Source organism: Lichenostomus cassidix, chromosome 1Aa (genome assembly GCF_008360975.1).
Source record: "Lichenostomus cassidix isolate B80296 chromosome 1Aa, HeHo_3.0, whole genome shotgun sequence".
Taxonomy (NCBI): Eukaryota; Metazoa; Chordata; class Aves; order Passeriformes; family Meliphagidae; genus Lichenostomus; species Lichenostomus cassidix.
Window position 1 is genome coordinate 34014018 of NC_139480.1, and position 25790 is coordinate 34039807.

Sequence of the window (25790 nt, forward strand, 5' to 3'; positions counted from 1 at the left end):
AGTGCTATTTCAGTTATGTTTTTTCCCAGTTGTTCCAGTGCTGGAGAGAAAGGGGACTTGAGGGTAGAGCAACAATTGAAAATTCAAGTTGCTCTGCTTCCTTGGAGGGAAAAAACATGTTGGTGTGTAGGGGCTGCTTTTATCTTCCTGAAGCCAAAAAATGTCTGCAGTCCCAGCCCTGTGCACTGGGCACCTCCCCAGCAGGGCAGAGGCATGGGGATCCAGAGACTGGCTGTTGGTGGCCCTCAGGGACTTACTGCTGCCATCTGTCTGCCTGGCACAGACCAAAGGCAACGCCCATTGCTGGCCTTGGCAGTATCATGATCACAGCCTTTTAGATTTTAAGTCTTCAGTTGTAAGACCAATAAGCATCACAAAAAGAGGATGGTTTTCCTGTAGGTGTCTCTGAAACACTGATCTTGCGTTCCAGTATGAAATACTCCTCTCCAGTGTCTGTTTTCTTGACTCTCTATTTGCAGCCACATTGTGTTACACATTTGGCATCCAGGCTATCAGCCTCTAGCGTAGGAGACTTTGCTGCCAGCTGTGTCTTTCTGCAGACAAGACTGAGCTGTGTGAAGTTACTATGTATTTCAGGCCAATTTTGCCTTGATTCTCCTTTCTCCATGTCACTCTTAAAGAATGAATTGATCTTGAGCTAACTTATTTGTCTAGAAAATGTAATTTTTTTGGCCCTGAACCAAGGCAAACAAACATCTAAAAAGCCCTGTCCCTCATTTAACAGCAGCAGGGTATTTTTGTTTTCTCTACTATGCAGCAGACTTAACACTCTGGTACATTTTCATTATTTATAAAATATGTATATATTCTTTAAATATGAGGCTGCAGTTGGAGTTAGAGATCTGTTATTCATGTCAGAAGATTTTAAGGATGTTGGGACATGTCCCTGCAGCCAGTTGGTCCCAGCACTGACATCTTGGCTCTATGAATTCCTGTGCAGAGTGTGAACACGTTCTAGAAATAGGTGGAAAGTCAGGCAGCATGCACAGGGACTAGCCCTCTCTTTGTTCTGATATATCTGATCCTGCTCAAGATTAACACTATTTGATGGGAGCAAACTGCTGCTCTGACCTATTTGTCTGTCCTGGTGCTATTCTATCCTTTTCCAGCTTTATCATCTTCTGTAAGTCTGCCTTGCTGTTCCTGGTAGACATCAAGTTGATTAGCATGATAGGTCAAACCCTTGCCAGAAGTGCTTCTTGAGAGTTCAGTACAACCAGGGCAATGGTGTTTCTCAAAGTGCCTTTATTCATGCAATAATTCAACATTGCTTATACCTGTGAACGTGAATTGTAGATTGTTCAGTTTGCTAAAATAGTCCATTTACCATGCTAAGGCAAACAGTTTTCTGAGAGAAGTGCCTAAGAGAGCACATAATCCCAAAAGATAATTTAATACAAGTCAGAGTCCACAGATGCTTGCAAAAGTGAGATAACAGACTAAATGGGAGAGGAAATTTTTCTGGTAAGTGATCCCAGCACTAGCTTCTTCACAAGCAATGAACAGAACACTATACAGAGCCTGGAGCTGGCCCACTGTGTGAAATGTTGGTTGATATTACAGACTGCATAGTGTGACTTCACAGCTGTAATTCCTAATTTATCATGCACCTTCGTGTCTAATAGACACCTCTGCGGGGCTTAACTGAAGCTCTTACCTACCTAATGGCTTCTGTGTGGTCACCCTTAGCCTCCATCAAATATAAAACACAGTTTTAGGGCCAGGGGGTGCTGGCAGAGTGAGAGGGAGATGTAGCACAATCATTGCTGATGAGATGTATAATGTCCTGGTGGAAAGCAGCAGTGTGCATCCTAGGCAGTGGCCAGGCTCAGAAGAAGATAAGCAGAGCTGGATGATGAGAAGATGGGAAGGCTTTTTCATGTGTAGCAGTGCTGGGATGAAACAAGCTGATGTCTAGGCTGGGGACAATGAGCACTTTGGTCCAATACCATAAGCACTGGTGGCAGCTGTGTGAAGGATTAGAGTGAGGAGGTACGGTGGGACTGGACTCAGTACAGATTTCTGATGGGCACTTGAGAGTTATCTCTAATTTCTGGCTTAAATTCCCTCACAGCGTGAAGCACAGCTCCTCAAGCTTATGTACTGTGAGGAGAGAGCTAGATAATGGGCCAGACTTTCTTCACAGCTGCTGAAAAACCTTCCTATACATGCACGAGTGGGAAGAGTATGGCCAAACTCCCCAGAAACTTGTACTGTTCTCCTGACTTTAACAAAGTGCTATAGAAAAGAGCAGCAGTTATTTGTACTTTGTTTCTAGCTGTGTGACTGGAGCTGTCTGGCTATCCTTCAAATGCATTGTTTATACTTAAAATTTGCCATTTTTTCAAGTTAAGCTCATTGGTAAATTAAGTTCCTTCATAACTGCAGATGCAATTAAATTTAGAAAACATAATTGAAAAGGATGGCTTCAGCTACAAGAAGAAGTAGGGAATCGGGAGGAAAAAGGGAATGCTTCCAGAAGTTGGGTAAGGTCCATACAGAAAATTGGACTGCTAGGCTAAGGTGCTGTTTATTTCAATATAATTTCACTCCAAAGAATTTCTCTTTTTTTTGGTCAAACCTTAATGTAGCAACCTGAATTGCCTGAAGACTTGTGGAGTGCAAGAGTGAGGTTGCACCAGAACATGTGACTCCAGACTGTGATCAAATTTCAATAAGCTGCTGTCAGACACCAGTGTCACCTCATCTCATGGCATGAAGAAGTCCTTCCATAGGTGCCTGGTAAATCTGTGCTTGGCTTTTCTGCACATCTGGAATTCACAACATATGAGTTTAAACAATGCTTCCTTGGTCCAAGTGTCCTCTGCTTCCTAAATATGTGTTTTTGTCTAGTGTTTTTGGAGGATTTGGGAGTATGGTTGTGCTCAGACCACGCCTAATATACAGCAGTAGGAGCCAATTCCTAGACTGAAACAATGCTGGAAGACATAGAAGTGGTGAGGGTGGTTGATTTTTTTCAAAGCCTGCTACAAGGGCTCCTCACCTAACTTATTGGCCACAGGAGCAGGAGCAGGCAGGTCTGTTTGTTCCCTTCCCAGGAGACATTGGTGTTACAGTTACCCTGGCAGAGAGGCTGGTTTGTCTTTTGAAGTGCAAATCTTCTGAGCAAGAGAGCTGGGTGGACTTGCTATCCATGCAGTCCATGCTGTTTTTGCTGGCTGTTGCAGACTCATCATTTTTGTTCTTCCCCTCTCTCTGTTCTTCCCAGTCCCTGAGCTACCTGGTCTCTCCCTTGTCTGGGGAGATCCTCTACTCACTCATGGGAGAATGCTCCAGGCTGCACTTTTGTAAATGTGGGCGAGAGCTAAAACCAAGGAGCTGTGGTTGCATTCTTGGCCTGCTTTGAAACATCTTGCAGGAGTGATAGCTGAAAGGCCAGCTCACTGCCAGGAGGTTTAGAGAGGTGGCTTGGTAATCCCTGGAGTAGCAGGAGCCAACTAATGCTGACTCAGGTTTGGGTTACTTAAGAATATGTGTGGTACATCTGGGAATCATGGCAATGGGGGAAAGGTTTAGGAAGTGGAGAACAATTTTGCAAGCAGTCTTGGGCCACTTCGTTGTCTGCCTGGGATGACTACAGCCTGTGCACTTCCAGCTGAAGATCTCCACAAGAGTGGAGTCTTAAGCTTAGTTGCACCTGCAGCTCCACCACCTCTTGAGAGAGTGCTGCAGCCCTGTCATCACTAGGGAGGCAATCTGGGAACCTTATTTTACAATAGTCACTGGGTATGCCACATATGTGCTCCAAGGCTCAGACCTCCCATGCCCAGCTCCTCAGCTGTTTTGCACCTTCCATTTTTCTTAATCAAGTTAAGCATTTATTCCTTTTATTTTTTCCCTCTCTTTAGTGGTATACCATCATCAAAAATGGGGCAGGATACTGTCCTACACAAATGAGGAACCTGATTTTACAAGTGTTCCTCCAAAGAGTGAGAGATGGTAGGCTGAATCTCTCCAGGCTGAGAAGGGAATTGAGCCCACATCTTGCCTTCAAGCCACTTGAGTAGAAATCAAAACTGTAGGTGGATCTTGCAGGGATGTCATGGACCTTAAGCTGATGGAGCAGACAAAGGCAGCAGAGTTCAATCTGGATCCAAAGCAGACAGAATCATCCCCACTCTTCTGATAACCTTAGTGCTTCCTCTAGTTGAGTCTACACAGCTCGCTACCATGTACACTAGCAGATTTGCATCCACTCCTGAGGCTCCCAGTTCTCCCTGTATATGTTTTTTCTACAAGGTCACAGATTTCAAGCCAGTGACCAAGTGGCTTAAAGTATGTAACCACAATGCCTCCTATGTAAGTGCTGAAATCCCCTGCTGGATCTTGTTCATGACTTGTCTGTATATTGAGTCTGCCCTTCTACACTTTCGGCAAATTTGTGTGCCAGTCACATTCAAGAGAAGACAAGAAGTTCAGTGAAACCCAGAGGAAGAAAGATCAAAGTTTTCTTTCACTTTCTTCATTAGAAAATTCTACTATGGCTGTTTCTTTACTGTCCAAGTTTTCCCATAAGTCCTGCATCTCAAACATCTGTGAAGCAGAAGTAATGTTTTGCCCATCATTGAATGTCCTTTGTTGTGAAGTTGTCCCAGAATCTGTTAAAGGCGGTGCAGCATCAGCATTTGATGCTGTACTAGGACTATGGAAGCTTGGTAAACTCCATCGCTGAAGGTTTCTCTCATGATCTGTTATGAGACCAGCTATGTTACTAACCTGGGACTCATGTTTGGGCTCTCCTATTACAGTAGGAAGTGACTGATGCACTTCTGAACTTGAGTGATATGGAGTCATTTCTGGGGTGAAAAAAGTTGGTTTCAGAAGAGCTATATTTGCCTCAGCTAGGATCCTTTGGAGCTTCTCTTCTGGCATGCTTGCAGAACGCTCTGTTGGCAGGTCTGGTTTGTCCAGCACATTAGGCTCGACCTCCTCCTTGGCTTCAGAGATGATGACCTCAGGAACTGGCCTGTTTGTCTCGGATGAGGTGTCACTGTCACCAAACTGTGCCTCGTTCCTTGAGGTTTCAGTTATGGGTCCTAGCTCTCGGCTACTATGAAGTCTGTTACTTCTGTTAACTCCTTCATGCTTCTTCTTGAAGCTTGAGGCAGAGTGCCTCCCTCTTGTGTGCATTTCCTGCAGCCGGCTGATGTGCCCCTTTTCATCTGCTGGGAAAAACACCGAATTCTCACTTGTCTGCCGACTGTAGCGGTGGTGAACTGGGTATGAAGGAGCCTCGTGGACGCTGAGAAACCTCTTGACTCTTCTCAAAACTGAATGTCTCTGGTGTTTCTCCTCTTCCCATGGCCACTCTTCCCCATAGAGGAATTCAGTATCAGCCAGCCTGCCAAATAAAACCAGGTGTTACTTAAATACAGGAAACATTAGGTCTCTGTGCCCATATATCCCTCTGTCTCAGACACAGGAACCAAGATATAGGAACCAAAGCCCTAGTGTGTCCGTAAAGAAAAGCATGAAAAGGATAGGGTGCTAGGAAAAAGTGTCTGTGCCTTTGAATCAGGCAGATCACACAGAGAACTCTGCACATCCAGGTGTCTCTTCTAAGGACCAGACTGGGAGGTCATCCAGCCAGGCATCTGGCACCATTTCACACTTGGGCTGCAGCCTTTTGAGGCAGCTCCACATGGTTAGGCTTGTGCTTAGGGTGAGAGAGACAAAGAAGTCCTACTTGGTGCTGTAGTTTCTTTTTCAGGAGAATCCTTCAGGCAAAAATAATAACAGTGAAAAAGCTACTGCTGGAAACAGAGGACAACACTCTCAAAAAATGTTGAAATAACTCAGATGGCCAAATCTTACTCACTTCTGGGGCATGACAGTGTGTCTGAAGGTGTCACCTCTACCTGGTAGTCTTCTACTGCACAGCCTTGGTGCTTTCTGAGAACTATTGCTGCACCTGCCAGTCAATTCAGTACACTTCACTGACTCGTGCAGCTCAGACAAGCCAAACTGGCCCAGTTACCTGTCCTAAAGGCAAGAATGGCAAAGGGGCTTGGGCCAAATCTGAGGCAAGGAACACAGGCAGGCAACACTAACCTGGATGGACAGAGGAACTTCATCCAGCATTTGTGAAGATCATAGAATAATTTGTGTTGGAAGAGACCTTTAGGGGCATCTAATCCAACCTCCCTGCAATGAGCAGGGACACCTTTGACTAGATCAGGTTGCTCATTGCCCCATCCAACCGGGCCTTGAATGTTTCCAGGAATGGGGACATCTACCAACTCTTTGGGCAACTTGTTCCAGATGTTAGCTTAAGGTGACTGGAGAAGAATTTGGGCTCAAGTTTTATATATTTTCTTTGGACTTTTAAGAATCTTTTAGAGTTTATTTTTGAAGTCTGCATAAGAACTCCTCATTATTTTTAGAGATATGAACAGCGAAACAGTTCAGATAAGAAAATAATTAATAAAAAGTCAACACATCAGAGATGTTTGAATTTCACAGGGGCTATCAGGGAGCTACTTTTCATTCACTCCCTCCTTAATTTTTTGTGGGAAGTGCTTCTTATTAAAAAATTGTTTGCAGAATTAATGACATTTCTTCTTTGCCATCTTCCCCCCTAGAAATTACTGTAAAATAAATTATATTCTATGAATTTTTCTTCTTTACTTTTTTTACTTTCTTCTTTTCTTTTTACCATTTCATAGTTTTTCCATAAGGAAATAACTTCTGAGAAGGCTATGTATGATAAAAGGGATTAATATAAACCATTGTCCTTTATAGTAGAATGCATGTAAAAGAGAAAAAGTAAGAGGAACAAAAATGACAAAAAAAAAATTTGAGGCCAAATGAAACAAAAAATCAAGGACATTTTATTTTGATAAAGGTGGGAAATGATGAAAAAATTATAAATATCTTGAGATAACTTTTATAGTTAAAAAAACGCCTACTGTAAACTTTTAAAAAGGATTTTCAGATGAGAACTTCTACTTGCCTGGTATTTTTTCAGGCATGATGGTATTTACACTTACTGACCTATATTACAGCATGTCAGAAGTATTTAAACTAACAACTTCTAAGCTAACTGGCCTATCACTGATTTCTCATATAGATCCTGACAACAGGGGGCAATCCTATACGCTCTATGTTTCTTTGCAACCATCCTTCTTTGTTGATCTCTGCAAATAAATCCTCTTCTTCCCATCACAAAATCTGACCATTTCAACTTCCATGCCTAGATTATTAGTCAATGAAAAGTCATACAACATTTAAGATGATTTCTTGTTGATCTTCACAAAAATCTAGACTTATTTTAACTGTCATCTGCTAACTAAATGAACAAAGGAATAGCTATTTTGTTAATTGGGGATGTATGAAGAAACTGTAGTAAAGAAAGTATTATTAAGAAAATCAGTCACTGTCTTCAGGTATCATCCTGTGCTCAGAGACTATCAACAAACCCTCCCTGCAAACATGCTTTATTTATTAATTACACAATTTAAGATATGCGTGCAAAATTCGGGTGAACACATGGACCACTGGTGACATCATCCTGCCGACTCCAGCCTGTCCACTCCCTCCTAATTTCTTTTCCCATTTCCATCTCCCCCACTTGCAGTATCATCAGAGCCCACATCCCTGTGCTGACTGTCTGCCAATCGATGTGGGCTGTCGGGGTGGTGATCCTTCTGATGGCATTAGGGACCCTTAGTGCCACTCACCCCATTTCAATAGTCGATCCAAGAAATGAAGGAATACAGTAATCAGCAGCTGCTTTTGTGTAGGGTGGCCGGGCAGAGGTATCATTCCAGTAAATATCTTTCTCCATCCTTGGCAAGTTCATGTGCATCTCATCCACCGCCAGAAGTGAAACCTTAGATTTTTTTTGGTATAAATCATGTAATTTTTAACATAGTGCAGTATATGAAATATACTCCCTGGGTCAACATTTCTTTCAGAAACCCTTTAATATAAGATGTGTATGATGGCCTGGGCATTAGGAAGAGACGCAGTATTATAAAATAAACCTTCTGTATCTGCCTATACTCATGAAAACATAAATTTTATCATACTTGAGTCTTCTGTAATGCAAAGATATTTGTGTCAGATTGAAGTCCTTCCCAGATGTATAATGTTGTTAAATGTGATCATGTGCTATGGAAAGTCTGTGTAAAGTATTACACATGTGCTCCTTAAAATGTCAAGAGGTCAAGAATTTTTCTGATAGGCTTCATTGCCATTTAAAGACATTCTGAATCAAGTATGTGAACATGCTTCTGATAAATTTTACACAACAGGCTCTAAGGCACAGTGGCATGAGTACCCTGAAGTGGTGCTAAGCCAGAGAGCATCTTTGTCAGTGTGAAGTCCTTTCCCACTCTTGCATGTACCTGCATTGCTTATTTTCCTGACTTTGGTTAATTCAGTGGTTTGCTTGTCCTGCCCTTGCTGCCCCCAACTCCTGGCCTCTGCTTTGCTGTTTCAGTGGTCCCCAGCAGAAGTGGAGTCCAACAGCAGCTAAGCCAGTTCTATGCTTGGCTCCAGGGAAGGGGAGCAGTGGGTGCTGTGGGATCTCCTTATGTCTCTGAACTCCTCCACAGCACAACAGACAGGGGCTCTTTGGGAATCAGGGGTAACTGCAATAAACCTGTACCCTCATCATCTCATAGCTCCTGCCACCGAGGACACTGGCTCCTGTGCTGACCACAAATACTGCCATGGGTGGCAGCATCAGAACATGAATCATGGTACTGGCCCTGCTTATTAGTTCAAGGCCCTGTTTGGTCTTCTTATTATTTTTGCTGGCTTTTTAAAGGAAGGTTCATATGCAATGTTTTAATCTCAAGACATTCAGATTAGGAAAACGTGTTCTTATCTGTGGGGAATGGCTTTTGGATTTTGCAGGATTGACCTACATTACTTGTTTTTCCAGGCATAGAGTGATCTTATAATTTAAGGTCAGCTGTTTGCATGTTTAGTCAGGCATTGTAAATGCCAAATACCAAAATCAAGATGAATTAGCTTGTGAAAACAAACTCTGTGGATCACAGCCATAGGTAGTCCTTCAGGGAAAGAATATGTTTTGCTGACACTTGTTGCCCTAATTTGTTCCTGAGTATAAGACATAATATTAGATGTAATGATAACCTATGGTAGGGTAAAGCAGTAAGTAGAAATAACAACAAAAACCTGTAAATTTCTATCGATGCACCAGTTAGTTTCAAAATCATCATCGTCTTCTCCAAATGGATTAATGAGCTGTTCAGCGACCTGGAAAGAAAATGAGACCATGAAGAGAGGTTGGCATGCCATGTCAGGACTACTGCTGCAGAGAAAGTAGGATTGGATTTTTCTCTCTCTCCCTGCCTGTCACTTGCAATCATAGCTTGAGCTCCTGTGTGATGGTTCTGCCAGCCTAGTGAAGGAACAGCTTGCTTTCACTGCAGATTCAGATCTCTGTGCCTCGCTGGTGCTGTCAGTCATAATTGTCAGTGCTGACCTTCTGGGAACTGAGACATGCCTGGGCCAAGATAATTGTCACATACAATAGTCATTACCTTTCCCTACTGTTGTCTTTGGCTCATTTAAATTAATGGTTTAGCAGCTAGAGACTGTTATTGTACTGTTGTCTGCAATAGTCCACTAGCCCATGGGGTGAGTATTCCCAAGCTTTGCACCTGGAGTCTGCTGGAGGGAGTAGAGCTTGTCTCTCTAGCTCAGCCCTCAGCCCCCTGCTTCTTCATCAGGGTTAACTCTGATGGCAACCTTCCAGGGCTTTTGAGGAAAAGCAGCCCACAAAAAAACTTATCCTCTGTGGATAAGCACCTGCTCACCCTCTGAGGCCACCACTTCCCAGGCCAGCATTGGCACGCAACAAAAGAACTGCTGAGTAGATTAACACTACAAAAATACCTGGAAGGAGTGAGGAATGAAAGGAGAGAGAGGCCACCTCTGCTCACATTTGTTGACATGGTATTAAATTTTGGGTACAGCTATAAAAGTGCTGCAATAGGGAGGAACCAGAACACTGTCTGTGTTGTGGCTCTCTGGGAAAGACATGGATCAGCTTCCTGTAAATGAGCAGATCACAACCCAAAAATCCACCATAAGACCTATGACATAACCTTAAAATGTGAGCAGGACTGGGACAGAGCAAACAGCAGTGATGGCCTTTTTTTTGGCTGACCTGGCCCTGGCATGTGAGACATGACTATTCTGCAGAAAGGAATGTAGTGCTGGACAACTAAGCTCTGTATTTGGACAGTCCATCTGTCCCTGTAATGAAAATGGGGATTTAGAAGTCTCATGTAATGGGAAACTCTGGCCCTGTATTATAGGTGTAACAGACCAGGCCTGAGGCCAAGGAATGAGCTCAGTTTACCCATTATTTCTGAGGAATTGCCAAGTTACTGGAAGTCAATATCTCAGGGCCCTTTTTGCTGCCTGGCAGCCAAAGTCCAGCATGCTCAGCAGGAAACAGGCTGTAACCTTCAAGACAAAAATATCTTGACCCAGGGCACTGAAGGTTTGGATGAACCTCCAGTCTGAGGAAACACTGCTGATATTAAATTAACTTTTTAAAAGTTCTTCTCTTCCCTTTCATTTCCTTATGCAGAAGATTTTTCAGTTACAATGGCATCTCATACCTGCCATAGCCAGGAGCTGGCAGGAAGCCCTGAGGCTAACTGGAAGAGATGCTATTAACATCCTTGGGTGCTGAAAAAGGATAACCCATTTCCCCTCAGGAGCACCAGCAGGGCAGTCAAGAGGAACAGCTTGCAGTTTTGTAACCCACCTAGTATAACCCTGGGAGACATTGCCTAGAGATAAAGCCTCACTTTTCTCCAGGAGAAATTGCTACCTTCACCATACCAGTCTCCCTTCCCCTCTCTCCCACTCCCATCTAGGCTGGTTCCTATGCAGCAAAATCCTTTCCCCCCCAGATTTCTTAGGACACAGGATTAGAGAAGCTTGCCCTGCAGGCACTTTACTTTTCCTTATAATCTGCCAGCTTGGTGTGCTGCCTTTTCTACTCTGCTCTTTGGAATTGGCTGTGGGATGGCATCTCTAAAACTGGTCAATTTTGTTCAATTTATATTCTAACAGAAATGTCAGGTCTAAGTTTCCAGCCATGATTAATAGACACAAAAGGAAATCTTAATGTGCATAAATCCCAACGTACCAATTTGCTTTTTATTTGAAATTTTTTTCCAGTTAGTCTATTGCAGAGGAGAGAACCACCTTGAGGTATGTGGCTTAATTACTCAACTGTCAGATTGATTGTAATATGTTAGCCTAGCAGTCATCAGTGGGCTGATGGGCAGCATCCAATTCCTCTATAACTCTTCTGTTTAATGAACATTTTTATGCAGTGGTGTTCTAGCCAATAGTCTGTCGCTCTTTCATAGCCCTCTGGAACTGGGAACCTTTAATTGCCAGCATCTGATGAGGTTAACAGCAGATAATACTAGCTTTGATCGTAAGAAGAAAGTATGATTCAGTCCCTTTCAGCTGATGCCAAGTCTGCAGCCATATTTCCCCACTGCAGAATGGAGTGGGAGAAAGGTGTTTTTTAAAATCTCTTTTCTGTCACCTTATAGTCCAAGTCCTGAGACCTGATTTTTGCTGGAGTAATGCTCCACTGGGGAGTTGTGGCTGCATTGGTGCTACTAAAATGGGCTCTTTCAGATTCATGACCAATTCTTACCATACAGTCTGTCAGGTGGTATTAAAAACATGTTGCATGATATTTCTATATGACCACAGAACACTTCAGCCTGAATTCAGCTCAGGTGTAACTTCAGTAATCATTGGTGATTTTACATGTGTGTCACAGATCTGACACCTTGACCAGCTTCCCCTGGAGGGTTCCCCCATCACCCATCCAGAAAGCTAGTTTACCTTGAGCCATCCTGCGTAGAAGAAGAACTGCAACAGTGTGAAGATCGGAATGTAAATGTCTAAGTCATGTCCCTGATACCCTTGGTCAGTATCCAAGAATTGGCGCCCTATCAGGCAGGCAAAGAAAAAAGTATAGACTGCAAGAGTAACAACCTGCAAAGAACAGAACTTGAATTGAAATAATTGGAAGTAATAAAATAATGAAATAATGGAATAATACAATCTTATGCATAAAGCAACACATACCCAAAGGCCTTTGACTGTTTTTTGCCATATAATTTATAAATCTGTAGGAGGTATTGCAAATACAGAGGCCCCAGGAATAATTATAAATAAATAATTATTTATTTATAATTATAAAAATAAATAATTATGAGGAAGAACACTCAGGAAACATAAAAACATTTCAGTGCTTCCCTCTCCTCTTCTAAATTATGCAAGATCTTCAAAACATGTCTGCATTAAATATGCCTTAAATAATTAGCCAGGCCACCATGATCCTGTGAGTGAACCAGTGCTCAATAGCTCAGAGACTCTGGTTGAGACTATGAATGTTTTATACCATGAGTGCTTTTTACCAATCCCCCCTTTAATGGAAATTGTGTTTGAAATTTCTACAGGATAATAGCTCAGTACCTGGGTATAGACCAGTGGAATTCCAACCCAGTCATAGCCAAACAAAAGGCTACACCAAGACCGGTACTTATTCATTTCCTAAAAGGGGAAAAAAGAAACAACCAGCAAGAAACCACAACAAAGTAAAATTGCATGGAGTACCATCCTGAATTAGAAACATTTTGTTATAGTTCATTTTTGCACATATAAAAGGACAGGGAGAAATGAAATGATAGTATATGTAAATTGGTGCTATAACTATGTCCAGCATTCCATTTGAATACTGACTTGGTTTATGGAGTTGGAGTGCTTAGTATACTTTGTATTTCTTCACAAATCATCTTCTGTTTCTATCATATCCACAGTCTAGTAAGACATGAAAGAGAATATATTATATAATAAAAAGGATGTTTTCCACTTAATGAAATATTCAGGGAGATTATCTTCTCTGAAACTGATATTAAAATCTTCAAAATGCCAAATTATTCTCATTTCTCATATTCTCAGCAATGGAACAAGTATGAATTTACAGTGACGTTACAATAATTTTTATTCATCAATTTGCTTCTTTCGGTACCTTCTTAAATCATATAAAAAGAATCCCAGTGAATGCTGCTATGTGTGTTTAAATGTACATTGGTACACAAAGAATAGTGGGATAAATCCTGAATACGGTAATTTAGATGACACAGGAGATCTGTGTGCACTAAACAAAATCAGTTATCTAAGTGAAAAGCTACTACACAGCAATTTCAGAATAGCTTTCTCTAGATTTACTTTTTCTACTTACATTCATCATTGTCTGCAGATCTACACTGTCTCGAATTCTTCCTTCTTTTCGTGCCTTTGATGCCAAATTTCCAAACCAGACAAATGGAACCCAGTATTTAAGGTGGGGAGACTTAAGGTCATCAAAAAGTTTTCTTTCATGTCTTGTCATAAAACCTGTTTACCAAAAAACCAAAAGAACGTTAATTTATTCTGTGCTTTCAGTGCTACTGATACTATAGATTTTTGAATATGTTTCTGTTTATGTAATATTTGCATAGAAATCTGCTAAACACAACTTATAATTCTAACTAGTAACCTCTTATTTTTTTTATTTTTTTTCCCCCCAGAACAGACCTTGCTTGTAACAACTTCTTTTTACATTAACCACCTATTCTAAATTCCTCTTTACCAATATAGGCAATAATTTGCTACTACTGTATTCTCCTATCTAACTGCTGACATATGGTAGACACACAGAATGCTAAGACTCGGACAAATTATTCTCTACTTTCATATTTTACTTTCAGAAAAAAAAGGAACTGGATATATCAGTCAAGAATCTGATATATCAACTTTCAGCAATGATGGCTTTCAGCAGTATTTCCACATATATTGTGAGGGCAGTTACATGACCTTTTGATTCTGATAATTTTTTGTTAAATCTGCAAAGCAGTGAGCAAGCAACAGACGATACAAGTGAATGCATGAAACAGAGCCCAGCAGAGAGAATGCCTTCTGCCAGTGAAATACTTCCCTGACAGATTGTTTCATGTTTTCTTTGCAGTTATGAAGGCATGCAAAGAGATGAAGAGGGAATGATGCACAGCAATCCCGCTGCTAAGGGGACACTGGGCCAGGTGACTTGCTGTGGGGCTGCAGGCTGAAGGGGCTGTCTGCCTGGCAGTTTGCCTTGCTGGGGTGCTGGGAAGGCATTACGTTTCCTGAAGAGTTCCCCTGCCTCGTGAAGCCCTGCTTCCCCCTGCTGCAAGCAAGCCCAAGGTCAGCCAGCAGGGGAGCCTGAGCTGTGTGTGACAAATCCTGCACCAGAGCCAATCACTGCCTGGGACTGGCAAGGGAGCAGCTGGCTTTTGGAGCAGCACCTCTCGCCCCTGGGAAAGCGAGCTCTGCTCTGCTGTCCTCCTTCCACCCAGCCTTTGACAAAAACAACCTCAGAAAATTCACATTTTCCTTTGTCCAAATCCTGCATTTTCTGGTATGGGACCAATTGTCATGTTTGGAGGACCTCAGTTTTTGCTCAGGTGTGTGACATCTATCAGGGTGGGTATAAAGCTGCTTTTGTCGTGTTGACATTAGCTCTGACATGGGACAAAGTTAGTAACATGACAGCCCCAAAATAGGGGGCTCAGCCAATCAATTACAAGTTTGAATGCTGAAAATTCAATAAGGGAACTGACAGTAGACTCCAAGTTGTAATTAAGAACACGTCCATTATTGCTAACATTGCTAAAGATATATGAGGCAGCAAACAAATAAATATATAGAAACTCAGCTGTGTTGCACAGAAATGTGAGTAAAGTTAAAGGAGATTTGCTAAACACAGTGATCTTAAATATTCTGTTGTTGAGGAAAGTGTCACTATTGTACAGTTGGAACAAGCCAACATAGGAGGCACTGTAACTTTGGAAAGGGAAGGCAAGGACTGGACAGAAAATGTTGTAAAAGGGGAAATATTCAGCAGCAAGACACAGTACTCCCACAGCATCATGGAATTTGAGAACAGAATAAGATGAAGCTTTTAAAAGTTCCCTGGGCATTTTTCAGCCACCACTCATAATCACCTTCACAGAAATAATCAGGCAACCAGACAAATTAACCTGCTATTCATGACTCCTGACTCCTAAAAGTCAGTCTTTCAGGCGGCCTTTAGTTTTTGTCTGGCCAGCCTGCTCCTTACAGGACATGAAAAGATGTTTCTGTCAGGCTGAAACAGACAGACAGAAAACCAAAAAATTGAGTCTGGAGCAAACACTGGATGCAAGCTGCTTGGAGCCTCTGGAAAGACACAGCCTGATGGGGTCACAAAGAACAGCAAGGATCAATCCAGCTTTCTACTGAAACCAGGCACCTTTTGTTCAGGAAAACTCAAAAAATTCTGGTTCTTTTAATTATAAAGTTCAATTTGACATTCATTTTAAAGCGTTTGTGTTTATATTGATTAAATATTCTCTTTGATGAATATTAACAATGCCTGATATACTTATTGTGGAAAAAACTAACTCTGGATTGCTCTTCACTGCTGGTGAAGGCTCTGGCAACACAGAGTTCAGAATAGCTCACTGTTATTGAAGTGGTAAAGAAACACTTTATATTCCATCAAATATAGGGGAGGATATCAAACCTCAGTTACTAAAATTACATTGTTTCCAAATATGGTAATGTATTTTTATTTAGGAGTATTCAAGAATTAACCAAGAAACTCTAGAAACAAGAACACTGGTTTTGAGAAGCACTGAAAGACTGGAGCAGCTCCAGAAAACTGGAAATATTTGTCAAATATTGTGCCAAGATCTTGAAAAGGATGGTCTAAGGAAAGTCAGGGCACTGAATCCTTGTGAAAGTATGAGAAGAGTAACATGGAGTGCAATCAATAAATAATCAAAGAACACTAATGTGAACAGTGTCAGCTACAGAGATCTTAAAGGAAAAATATTGATGAGAACACAAGCCTGACTGGAAAAAAATCACTCATGCTCTCCCTTAAGTGATTAAAAGAGTGTTCAGTTCTCCTGTCAAAACTCAATAGTTTGAGACAAGACTGGCTCAAGATACCCACATTAAACATTCTGAATACTAGTGGTTGGAGAACAAGGGAAATGATCAAGTAGATACAAGTTTCATTTTCTGTTCCTGTATTATGTGAGAAAGGGTTAATTGAAGTGCTTCCTTCCAGAGGAGGATTTGGGACTGCACTCTTCAGCCATCTGTAGGTATTCATGTCTCTGAGCTCATACCTTGTGTTTCTCTTCAGTATTTCCCATCAGCTCCTTAGGACTGCTCTCTGCTTAGCTGCTTACTCATCACTCGTTTTTTTAAGGCTTGTATTCTTGAGCATCCAACTTCGCTCTTGCACCTTGCAGCCAGCAGGATTGCTATGCTCAGGACTGCTGCTAGGCATCTGACATTTACAGTATGTGTGCCCCAGCACTCACCATCATAAAGAAGTGAATCTACATGCATCTACTGCCTACAGTTCCATAAAGAGTGTTAAAACATGAGAAAGAGTCAGGAGGAAGGTCCAGCCCTCAAGATTGTATCCTGTAGGGAGAGACTACACTTGGTGAAGATCCTGAGTTTCATTCAAGCATTTATGCAGTTTGCTAACAGGTAACTATTGAGATAAAAATGGTGTTTTCTTCTAATTAAAAAAAGAACTCAAACTTATACAAAATCCAGTGAATAGAAGATGACACAGTGCAAGTTCAGACTGAGAATAAAATTTCACTCTTCAACAGTGAGTTCACTGGTGTGAATGTCTGTTCACCTAGGATGCAGTGGAGTTTCCAGTATATCCATCCAAATTTTAAATCAGGGCTGATTATATTCCTAGATGGTATTACAGCTCAGTCAGAAATTACAGCATGATAAAGGATGCTGCTAGCAAGCTTTTGTGCCTTGTGTTATGGATGAGTCAGACTAGATTATCATGGCACCATTCTCAAATTTAAAATATAAGAATTTAAGCAGTTTGTTTGCTTGCTCTTGAAAAGAGAAGTGTGTAGCAATAGTTCTATCATGACAGCTCTCAGCTTGACAGAAAAATGCAAAATCATCACAAGTTGTTTCAATGATGACTGTGCTGTAAGTATCAGATTTGTGCTGTTCACATTCATATTAAATGCCTCCCTCCCATGCAGTCTGATATGTAATGCCATTGGGAGCTAGGGAGGGTATGATTGCAGAGTATTGTCTAAGTCCATAGATTTTTAATAGGAGCAAAATATGCCCTGAAATGCTTGGTACTGCATTGATAAAAATTCTGCAGCACAATATGCATTAAAACTACAGAATAAGTACTGAAATCCAGAGCTGACTACACTATCAGTACTTATATACACAGTTTATAGCAGAATATTTTTCATTGTTAAAAAAAAACAACAATCAAAACTTGCTTTCCAGTCTACAATTTTGGTACAACGCTGTGACATTATGTCTCTTTGGAACAGATTGTCTTTAGCAATAGGGAGGCAGAGCTGGATTAGCTGCCTGGAAATGTTGTAATTTTCCAGTGCATAGTAGAAGCAGATTGCTGGGGAGAGTGACAGAAGCTTCCTTGACCTCTCACAGGCTCAGGTAAACAGTTTTATTGAACAGGACAAGGAAGAGAGCTTTAAAATTCAACAAATCTGACATAAATGGTTTGGGTTTTTTTCAGTAAGATTGGTGCAGTCTGCCTGGATTTTTTTTTTTTATAATATCCAAAGTTTCTCACACATATATGAAATGTGTATACATATATACACACTGCATATTTTAACTTGCTATGACTTTGCTTACTAATCTCTGCCAAAGGAATACTTTTAAGAAATTCAAGACATTCAGTAGAAAACATGACTTCTATTTGGAGCAGATCCCCATATCTTTGCACTGGTGTTCTCTTTCTGACACTGACCATGCCAGTCAGAAGGCACACCTTGCCTTTAAATACTGAGTGGTCAGTCCTTGATGGACAATCAAGGTGTTATATGATTGAACTCTCTTCACCATCATCACACTCACAGTGTTACTGAAAGAAACAGAAAACAAAGACATACCTAGTACTTAGTATATTTATCCCTGGAAAAACAGGTTTGAGATAAGGCTTTCAATTTAAAGAAAAACCCTTGGGGCTGAAGGTTTTTTGAGAAAATCGCAACACTTAATATGTGCAATCTACTTAAAGCACACTATTTACAAAAAAAAAAAAAAAAGAGATAAAGCTGTACTTGTGAAGTGCCTGCAGAGATCCGTCTCTGATATACCAGACCAAGTAATATCCCAGACATTGAGGCAATGCCATATAAAAAGACACCATTCTGACTGCATCATGCTATATGGCAACATTGTTATTTTTCGTGCTTTGGAGAATGCTGTACCTGCTCCATACACCTGAGTGTTTGGGGCAGGCTTATTGCCTCCATGGTGTCTGAAAGCAGATTTACATAAGAGTGTCAAACTAATTTGATTTCTATAGTGTTGCTAGATGAACACTTTAAGAACATTAAATATGTGCTCTTAAGGTTATGTCATTTAAGTCACTAACAAAAACGGTGATTGCTTTGATGTGGGTAAGTATGAGGCACACATGGGGCCCCAGGAAAGAAAAAATAAGGCTGACTCCTTCCCTCCCTGAGCCCACATGTTTGAGGGAGAGGAAAGCAATTTTGGGAAGGCAAACTCTAGTACCTGCTCCTACCACATGGTCCATGGTGGGGAACCTTTTGTACACAGCTGTGCTCACAGAGCGAAAGATCAGCAGAGACGTTAAATTCACATAGCGCATGAGAGTCCTCCTTAACAAGCGCCCATACTCATCTCTGCCCTGGACACAGCTGGAGATGAGGAACATCAGACGATCTGGCCACGGCAAGTTCACAAACTGGTTCCACCAGCGATTCACCACCAAAGTAACGTAGAAACCTGAGAGATAGAGGGATAAAAAAGTCCTGTGCCTATCAGGATTTCAGTTACTTTAATTTTAGTTTGCAGAGTATTGTTCTTATCACTAAGCTGCTGCATTTCCCAGAATAAATGCAATTAGCCGTGTCAAAACCCAGGACACAATAAATGCTTATTATTTAATAGACACTGCAATGTAACAGTCTGTTCCATCTGAGTATCTCATACACATGAGCTTCCAAATATCCTCTTCTGTAGTAAAACTTAGGGTTGATTTAGTTCATTGAAAGATCAAGCACAAGGTATCAGTGCTACTGGGCATGATCTCGATCCATCTATCTATACATAGATATGTGGAAATATTTTTTGTTAGTATATTAAGAACATGAGCATAAATATTGATGTGACAAAAGCAACTCGAACTTAAGGAGACCTGTTGGAAGTGAATGATTTATTGTGAACCTCTGATCTCCCACATGCCCCTCAGCTCTGAAATGCTTCTATGCACCAACATTCACAAAATGCCTGAACAGAGACAGAGTTGAAGACTAATTTCACATTTAATCAGTACTTACCAAGCACAAAAGTTACTGGGATTTGTTCAGCATATCTGTCACAGTAAATTGATAATTTTTCAAAGAACCGCTTTTGGCTACCTGTAAGAAAAAATCTGCAGCAAAAATGAAATGTATCTATCCTTTAATAATATTCTGGCACTAGTTACAAAGTGCAAACACCTATAAATAATCAGATATGTGCACTGGGGAGCAACCTTAGCTAATGTCTTCAAGCAAATTCTTAAAGGGCTGAACACTTCTGGCATGTATTAAAGCAGCTGGTGGAGACGACAGTATTATTCCCTGGTCTTTGTAGTTTTCCCAGGACTCATTTGGATGGCACTACTGGGATCAATTTGCCTGGAGAATCAGTTTGCTGTCCCATACAGACCAAAGATGATAGCAGCTCTAAGTCTGCAAGTAGAGCTTACTCTCCTTTTTCAGAGTGGAAATACTTAGTGGAAATGCTTATTGAAAATGTATTTCCACTTAATGGAAATGCTCAGGTCTGCTTGAATTGCAAAAGGTTACCAATCTAATTCCCCTGATTTGAAAATGTTACATTGTTGCAATAGTTTTTTACTCTTACTCCTATGAAATTTTTATTTTCTGCCAGATTAAAATACATCTGTATTTATTTTGCAATGAGGAGAATATTCACCAAATGATAGGTAATGAATGGACCATAACAACTTCTGCCCATGGGAAAAGATACCTAATGAAATATAACAAGCTTCAATATATTTATTTGTATATATGAATAATTCAGTTATTCTTTGATTTCATATAAAAGGAACATATAAAAATATTTGGTGGGTTTTGCTTACAATTGTGCAGTAAAAACTGGAGCACATATAAAAAGATTTCCATGGTGTGTTTACCATGGTCTTCAATTGCCTGACATTTCAGTAAAACTAGATTAATTTAAATAATTGTGAAACTCTGGTGTTTCTTTACCTATTAATGCTATAATTTTCTTTCTGAGTTCACAGGTATAGATTACTGAATAAAAATTAGTGATTACTCAAAGACAAACTGAAGCATATTTTCTCCTTGCTTCCAATAAAAAGCAGAGATCTAATTACAGATCACGGTAAGAACTGAACCATAATTTTGATACTTCTATGTAATGTACTCCATCAATTAAAAGTTTCACTGTACTAATTGATGCATTGCATCTGTCATACAGATGTTTAATTCACACCTTGGTGGAAAAGCAATTCTTCTTCTAATGTGTTCCTCCCAGGCGCTGGGTGACACACAAATAATAACCTTGCCTGCTTTCCATGCAGTTTTCCTGAGTTCTCTGCAAGCTTAAAAATCAGGTTTGCATGCCTTCCTAGCTTTAGGCAAACCTTTTCTTTTCCTGGCTATATAATTTGACTCTAAAATTATTACCTCTCAATGTTGGTAAATTCCCACCAAGCAACAAAAGACAGAGAATGAAAGGTCTATACCTATCATCTAGAGCAGGGAGGCATGCTTACAACTGACAGCTCGATGTCAGAATGACAAAAGCTGTATAATCGAGGCTACCTCTGAGTTTTTATTTAGTCTCACTTCAGTAGGATGGTTGCTCAATGCTGGGTTAAAAGTACAATCAGCTGAATATGATAAACAGTATTGACACCCTACATACTTCCTCTGGAACCTTGAACTAAACAAGGAAAGGAAAGCACATTAGAAAAGGTCCAAGGAAGACCACAAGTATACAGTAACCTCCCCCCATCATTCATCAGCCTAACGCTAGGAAGTCTGAAACTTCAGTATAACGTTTAATGAGATGTGAATTGGAAAGAGTGTACCTGTATAATACACTTATCGCTGTGTAAAGAGTAGCAAAAACAATAAATTCTCTGTACAGCAATTTGTAGATGCTGCCTTTCCACTTTAGGAGTAATCTGTGAAATCCAAAGAAAGTGGCATTTGCTACTTTGCTGGAATAAGTGACTGTCATCGTCTTGATAGGCTGTGCCTAGAAACAGTAGAAGAGAAGCAGGACACCAACAACATTTTAGACAGCATATCCTAAGCTGAATGTACCCTTGTATAGATAGATACACAGATATACATGTACATTTAAATATATAATAATATGTGTACATAAATACATGGTGTTTGTATTCATATACGTGTAGAAAGAGAGGCAAAAATAAAAATCTAGCAGTTTCAAGCCCTGCTGAGACCTGCAGATTGACTGATGCAAGGCTGTATTTGGGCTTTACCTCAATGATCACCTAAACCCAGTAGTTAGCACTGAATGTGGCCACCTTTCTGGGTGGCAGTGGCAGGGGCATGTTACACCTCTGAAGTTTCTGCTTACTCTTAGTCTGCTCCAATCTGATGTGAGCAAAGAATAGGAAGTAAATTTGCTTGAAATTTTTTAAAAAGAATTTTCAGTTTCTTGGTAAGAGAAGTAAAGCTAAATTCCACAAATGCACGTATGTCCTCAGCCAGTATTTTTAGCTTGCTCTTACAGTTATTTAAAAACAAAATGAGATTTGGAGACTGCCTCTTTCATTAACAGTTATGACAGCAGCTGAAATCAGCTGGGGAATGCTGTTACTTCTCTTCTTGGCAGCTAGACTTACTCACCAATACTTCAGCATTGCATGGCCGTGCAAAACAAGCCATAGGGCTGCTCAGGTAGGTAGTGTGCGACTACCTACCTGAACAGCATTAATTAAAGTATAATTAATTCATGTGTAATTAAAGTTTTGCTCTGCAATTAAGGTATGGCTAAAAATACGTTGTGCTGGGTTTGGTACTGCTTACACAGCATAGGGAGATGCTACAGGAACTTTTACGCGCTTACAAATCCTAACTCTAAATGTGGATGAAAGCACTATTAAACAGCATGCAAGAAAGAGAGTAACTAAGACAAGCACAAAAATCTCAAGAAAGTTACTGTGTATCAAAAATATGATTCTTGCCCATATTTTCTTTATGCCACTGTAGCAAAGTTACTCTGGTGGGGGAGTGGGAGGGGGGGCTGAAATCTGAACTCCTAATTAATAAATGACTTGGTAGTATTTTGTGCATCTTGGCTGTGTCTTTGATGCAGAGCATAAAGTAAGCCAGTAAAAATCAGCTGTAAAAGTGCCACTTTTTATTTTAGTCACCAAGGGAATCAGCAGGGAAAAGCCATCATAAGCCTTGTATTGCTGACGGGCTGTCTCTTTTCCTCTGCAGAATGACTGCTCGATATTTGCCAGCATGGGCTTGGAGATTTTTTTTTTTTAAATTTTTTTTTAAGAAGCATGGGTTTGGCTCTTTAGAATCCAAATGAAAATTTTCTTTTCCTGAGCCTTGGCACAGACCTTAAAATCTTTTGTTGTCATTGTTGTGTGCCAAGAAGTTCAATGCAAGACCCAACCTGTCTGACAGGCATGTATGGAAATGCAGTCCTGTCTGCTAAAAATCTTGTGGTCAGGATGCAATGCTTAAGAAAATGGAGGCAAAGATGTCCGTTCTCCAGCAAAAATGGGGCTTTATAAACAATGAAAGAAATCTGTGGCTGGGTTATAGGTGAGGAATGGGGTAAAAAAATATGGTTAAAAGTACACTGTGTTTCCTGGAATTGCTGTAGGAGCCTTTAGACCTTGCCCATTGATGCTGTGGAGTATGCATTTATGCCAGAATATCAACATGTGTGTCTCTATCTCCCCAGTAATATCCACTTTGTGATGGAAATCTGCACTGGGAACGTCTGAATGTAGGGACTTAGATCTAGAAAAGATCTAAGGTAATGGAAGGACTTATAGCCTGGCAAGAACACAGACCCTCAGCACCACACAGGGCCACAATGAGAGGATGAAGTGAGACAAATGCAGGATTGTGGCTAGCACAGGTTTTTCCCATGAGAAATTTTCTTGTGTTTTATAAATATAAAATTTGGATGTTGTTGGAACAGTGTCCCAGAACTTGGACAGTGCAGGCCTGGCCAATCAGGCCTGGGGTAAGGCTTCTGACTGACCAATCTGGGTGACTTTTGAGAACTCTATATATGTGATGAAATCAAAACAATAAAGGTCATTCCTTCTTGCCACTGAGAACTGGTGCCTTCATTACTCTGCTAGCTGCTCAACAGCGACACAGGATGACACAAAACATAAATTTCTAACTGTGGGGGCAGCCAAATATCAGAACAGGGGACTGGATAGTCACCCTCTTGTTTAGGATATTTAAGCTGAGAGCAGATAATAGGACAGAAGATGACCTTCAGAAATAATTAATGACTGGGGCTGAGTGATTCTGCTGGTCTCCCCTGGTATCTGGGCATCTGTTAAACTTTCTATGAGGTCTCTTCTGTTGTGGGCCATGGAGGAAAAAGGATTGCTTGCAGCACCTTCACAGAACTGGAGCTCTGCAGGAAGGCAGCGACTAGTGTCAAAAACATGACTCTTGGTTTCTTCATAGGAGGTTCAGGAAGGATTCATTCCTCCCAGCTATCAGAGACTGAAAAGTATCAGAAACTGGTCAGTAGCTAAGCTGGACAAAATGGGTCTACCTTCTCTACAGATCTGAAGCAAATCCAGTCTTGCAAGGCCTAGTGGATGTGCTTTGGCCACAAATTCAGAGCTGTAGTGATAATAGGAATCAGGATTAAGAATACTTCCCTACTAATTAATTCTCTGGGAAAAGAGAGTTTTATCTATGAAATGCAATTTGTCTGCTTGATTCTAGCAACTCATACTTCACTTTATCACACTCCAGCCATCTCTTAGCCTTTATTCAATGCCCTTGGCTCAGAATAGAAACTCTTGAGAGACACTGGATGCCCCTGATTTTTCTTTCTGCCTCTGAAATGGGGCAAAGAAAAGTGGGACTGTTACAGCAATTTTAGGCTTTAGTGCCTTGGTTGCCTTGTCTTTCCTTGCCTGTGGTACACTGTTTTATCTTCCTGCTTAGCAAATGCTTAACGTTTATCATTGTGTTCATATGGGAACTTCGGGATAATATAATTCAATGTCTTAAAATATACATTAGGCCAGATTAGATGATTATAGAACAGTTTAGACTATACAAAGCTATGAAAGACAGCTATGTGTTTGTATGGTTAGATTTCTCAATACAGCAAACACAAATTTAAATCAGCATTTGTGGGTTTTTATTTTTTCTCTGAGAACAGCTACAAACATTTAGCTATGGCCTCCCCTTGCAATGAGAAGTTTTGACGGAGAGCCTTGCGCTGTGTCTGGCTCTTGCATGGTGGTCCCAAGCCCTTGGTTCACAGGCAACATGTTAGCGGAGAGTCCTTCCAATATTACTTATGGCCACAGGATATTAAAAAACTAAAACTGAGATGGACAGGAAGAGCAAAGCATAACTATGCCCCCCAGCACATTCCTTCCTGAGCACTCTTTTGGCCAGGGCTGAAGAAAGACAGAGTACATTAGATCAGATACCACAGGCACCAGTGTCATGAAAAATGTTCCTGTTAATTATGTTGCCCTTAAATTCATCAACAGATACAGCTTTTTGCTGGTATGGATTTGTGAGTTTTGAGGACATTAACACAAGTTATGACCACTTGATGCTTGTAGAGGCCTTGACTCATATCTATGATGCTGCTTTTTCTTTTGTTCGGTGTTTTTTTCCTTTCTGAAACATTCTCAAGCATACACTGAAATGTGAGTTATATATTACTCCACTTTTGTTAAGATCATCAGAAGACTTTAGGCATAAACACCTAAAAATATAAGTGTGTCCTTTCCATTAATATTAAACCTAACTGTAAATGGGATTTTTGCTTGGCTGAGAATTTCAGGATGCATTAGGATTCAGAAAGAAACCACAGCAAAAAATAAGAGCAATCAGAGTTTCCTAACTGACCATGAAAGGCACATTACAGAATGTAAAAATAAATAGTACCTCTATGCAGACCTACCCTTTGTCATTGTATCACCTTATCTTTTAGTTTATGGCATAGAAGAGAAAGTGAGTGAGAGATTTGAGTTAAGCCAGCTATAAAAACATAAAAAGCTTACGCTGTATCCACTGACCTGCTGTTTTGATTCAGCAATCCAAGCCCGAAGGCAAATCCTGGACCCTTCCTCTTTCTCAGACGTCCTAAACCAAGTCCCCTTCAGATCCGCAATAATCACCTTGCTCTTCCCTTAACCTGAAGCAAGGGGTTGCTGCTGCTGAGCCCTAAGAGGACTGACAAGAACAGGGGTTAAAATGTCTTTCCACTTCTGGAAGTCTGTTTTTGCCAAGTACTCTGTCCTGTCAGTTACACAGGGAACAAACACAAGCAGCAGCACCAGCAGCAGCTGCTGATCTTGCTCTTTCCTAGTCTATAATTATAACGCCACTTGCCATCGGAAG

The 25790-nt window shown here is 40.7% G+C and overlaps 1 protein-coding gene across 2 annotated transcripts; it reads right to left on the reverse strand.

Moving 5' to 3' along the window:
• Positions 1 to 3837: 3837 nt before the first annotated feature.
• Positions 3838 to 25717, reverse strand: BEST3 (bestrophin 3). 2 transcript variants are annotated; one of them, XM_085044797.1, is made up of 10 exons: positions 25466 to 25717; positions 21266 to 21435; positions 19479 to 19573; positions 18691 to 18924; positions 13307 to 13461; positions 12538 to 12615; positions 11902 to 12054; positions 9190 to 9270; positions 7722 to 7873; positions 3838 to 5383 (listed from the first exon to the last, which is right to left on the reverse strand). In XM_085044797.1, the coding sequence occupies exons 2-10, from the start codon at positions 21415 to 21417 to the stop codon at positions 4483 to 4485; spliced, it is 2001 nt and encodes a 666-aa protein (XP_084900923.1). In that variant the 5' UTR covers positions 21418 to 21435; positions 25466 to 25717; the 3' UTR covers positions 3838 to 4482. The 2 variants fall into 2 exon arrangements, with proteins under 2 accessions (XP_084900923.1, XP_084900932.1); XM_085044806.1 differs by lacking the exon at positions 21266 to 21435 and having other exon boundaries at positions 25466 to 25715.
• Positions 25718 to 25790: the final 73 nt, after the last annotated feature.

Bases quoted from the DNA above. Each gene is read 5' to 3' on its own strand.
- BEST3 (XM_085044797.1), bottom strand. From the start codon at position 21,417: ATGACAGTCACTTATTCCAGCAAAGTAGCAAATGCCACTTTCTTTGGA. The intron at 12,616-13,306 runs GTAAGTAGAAAA...TTCCCCTTTTAG, and splicing joins ATCTGCAGACAATGATGAAT to GAAATGAATAAGTACCGGTC. The intron at 5,384-7,721 runs GTGAGTGGCACT...TTTATTTGGCAG, and splicing joins GGATCGACTATTGAAATGGG to GCTGGCTGATACTGAATTCC.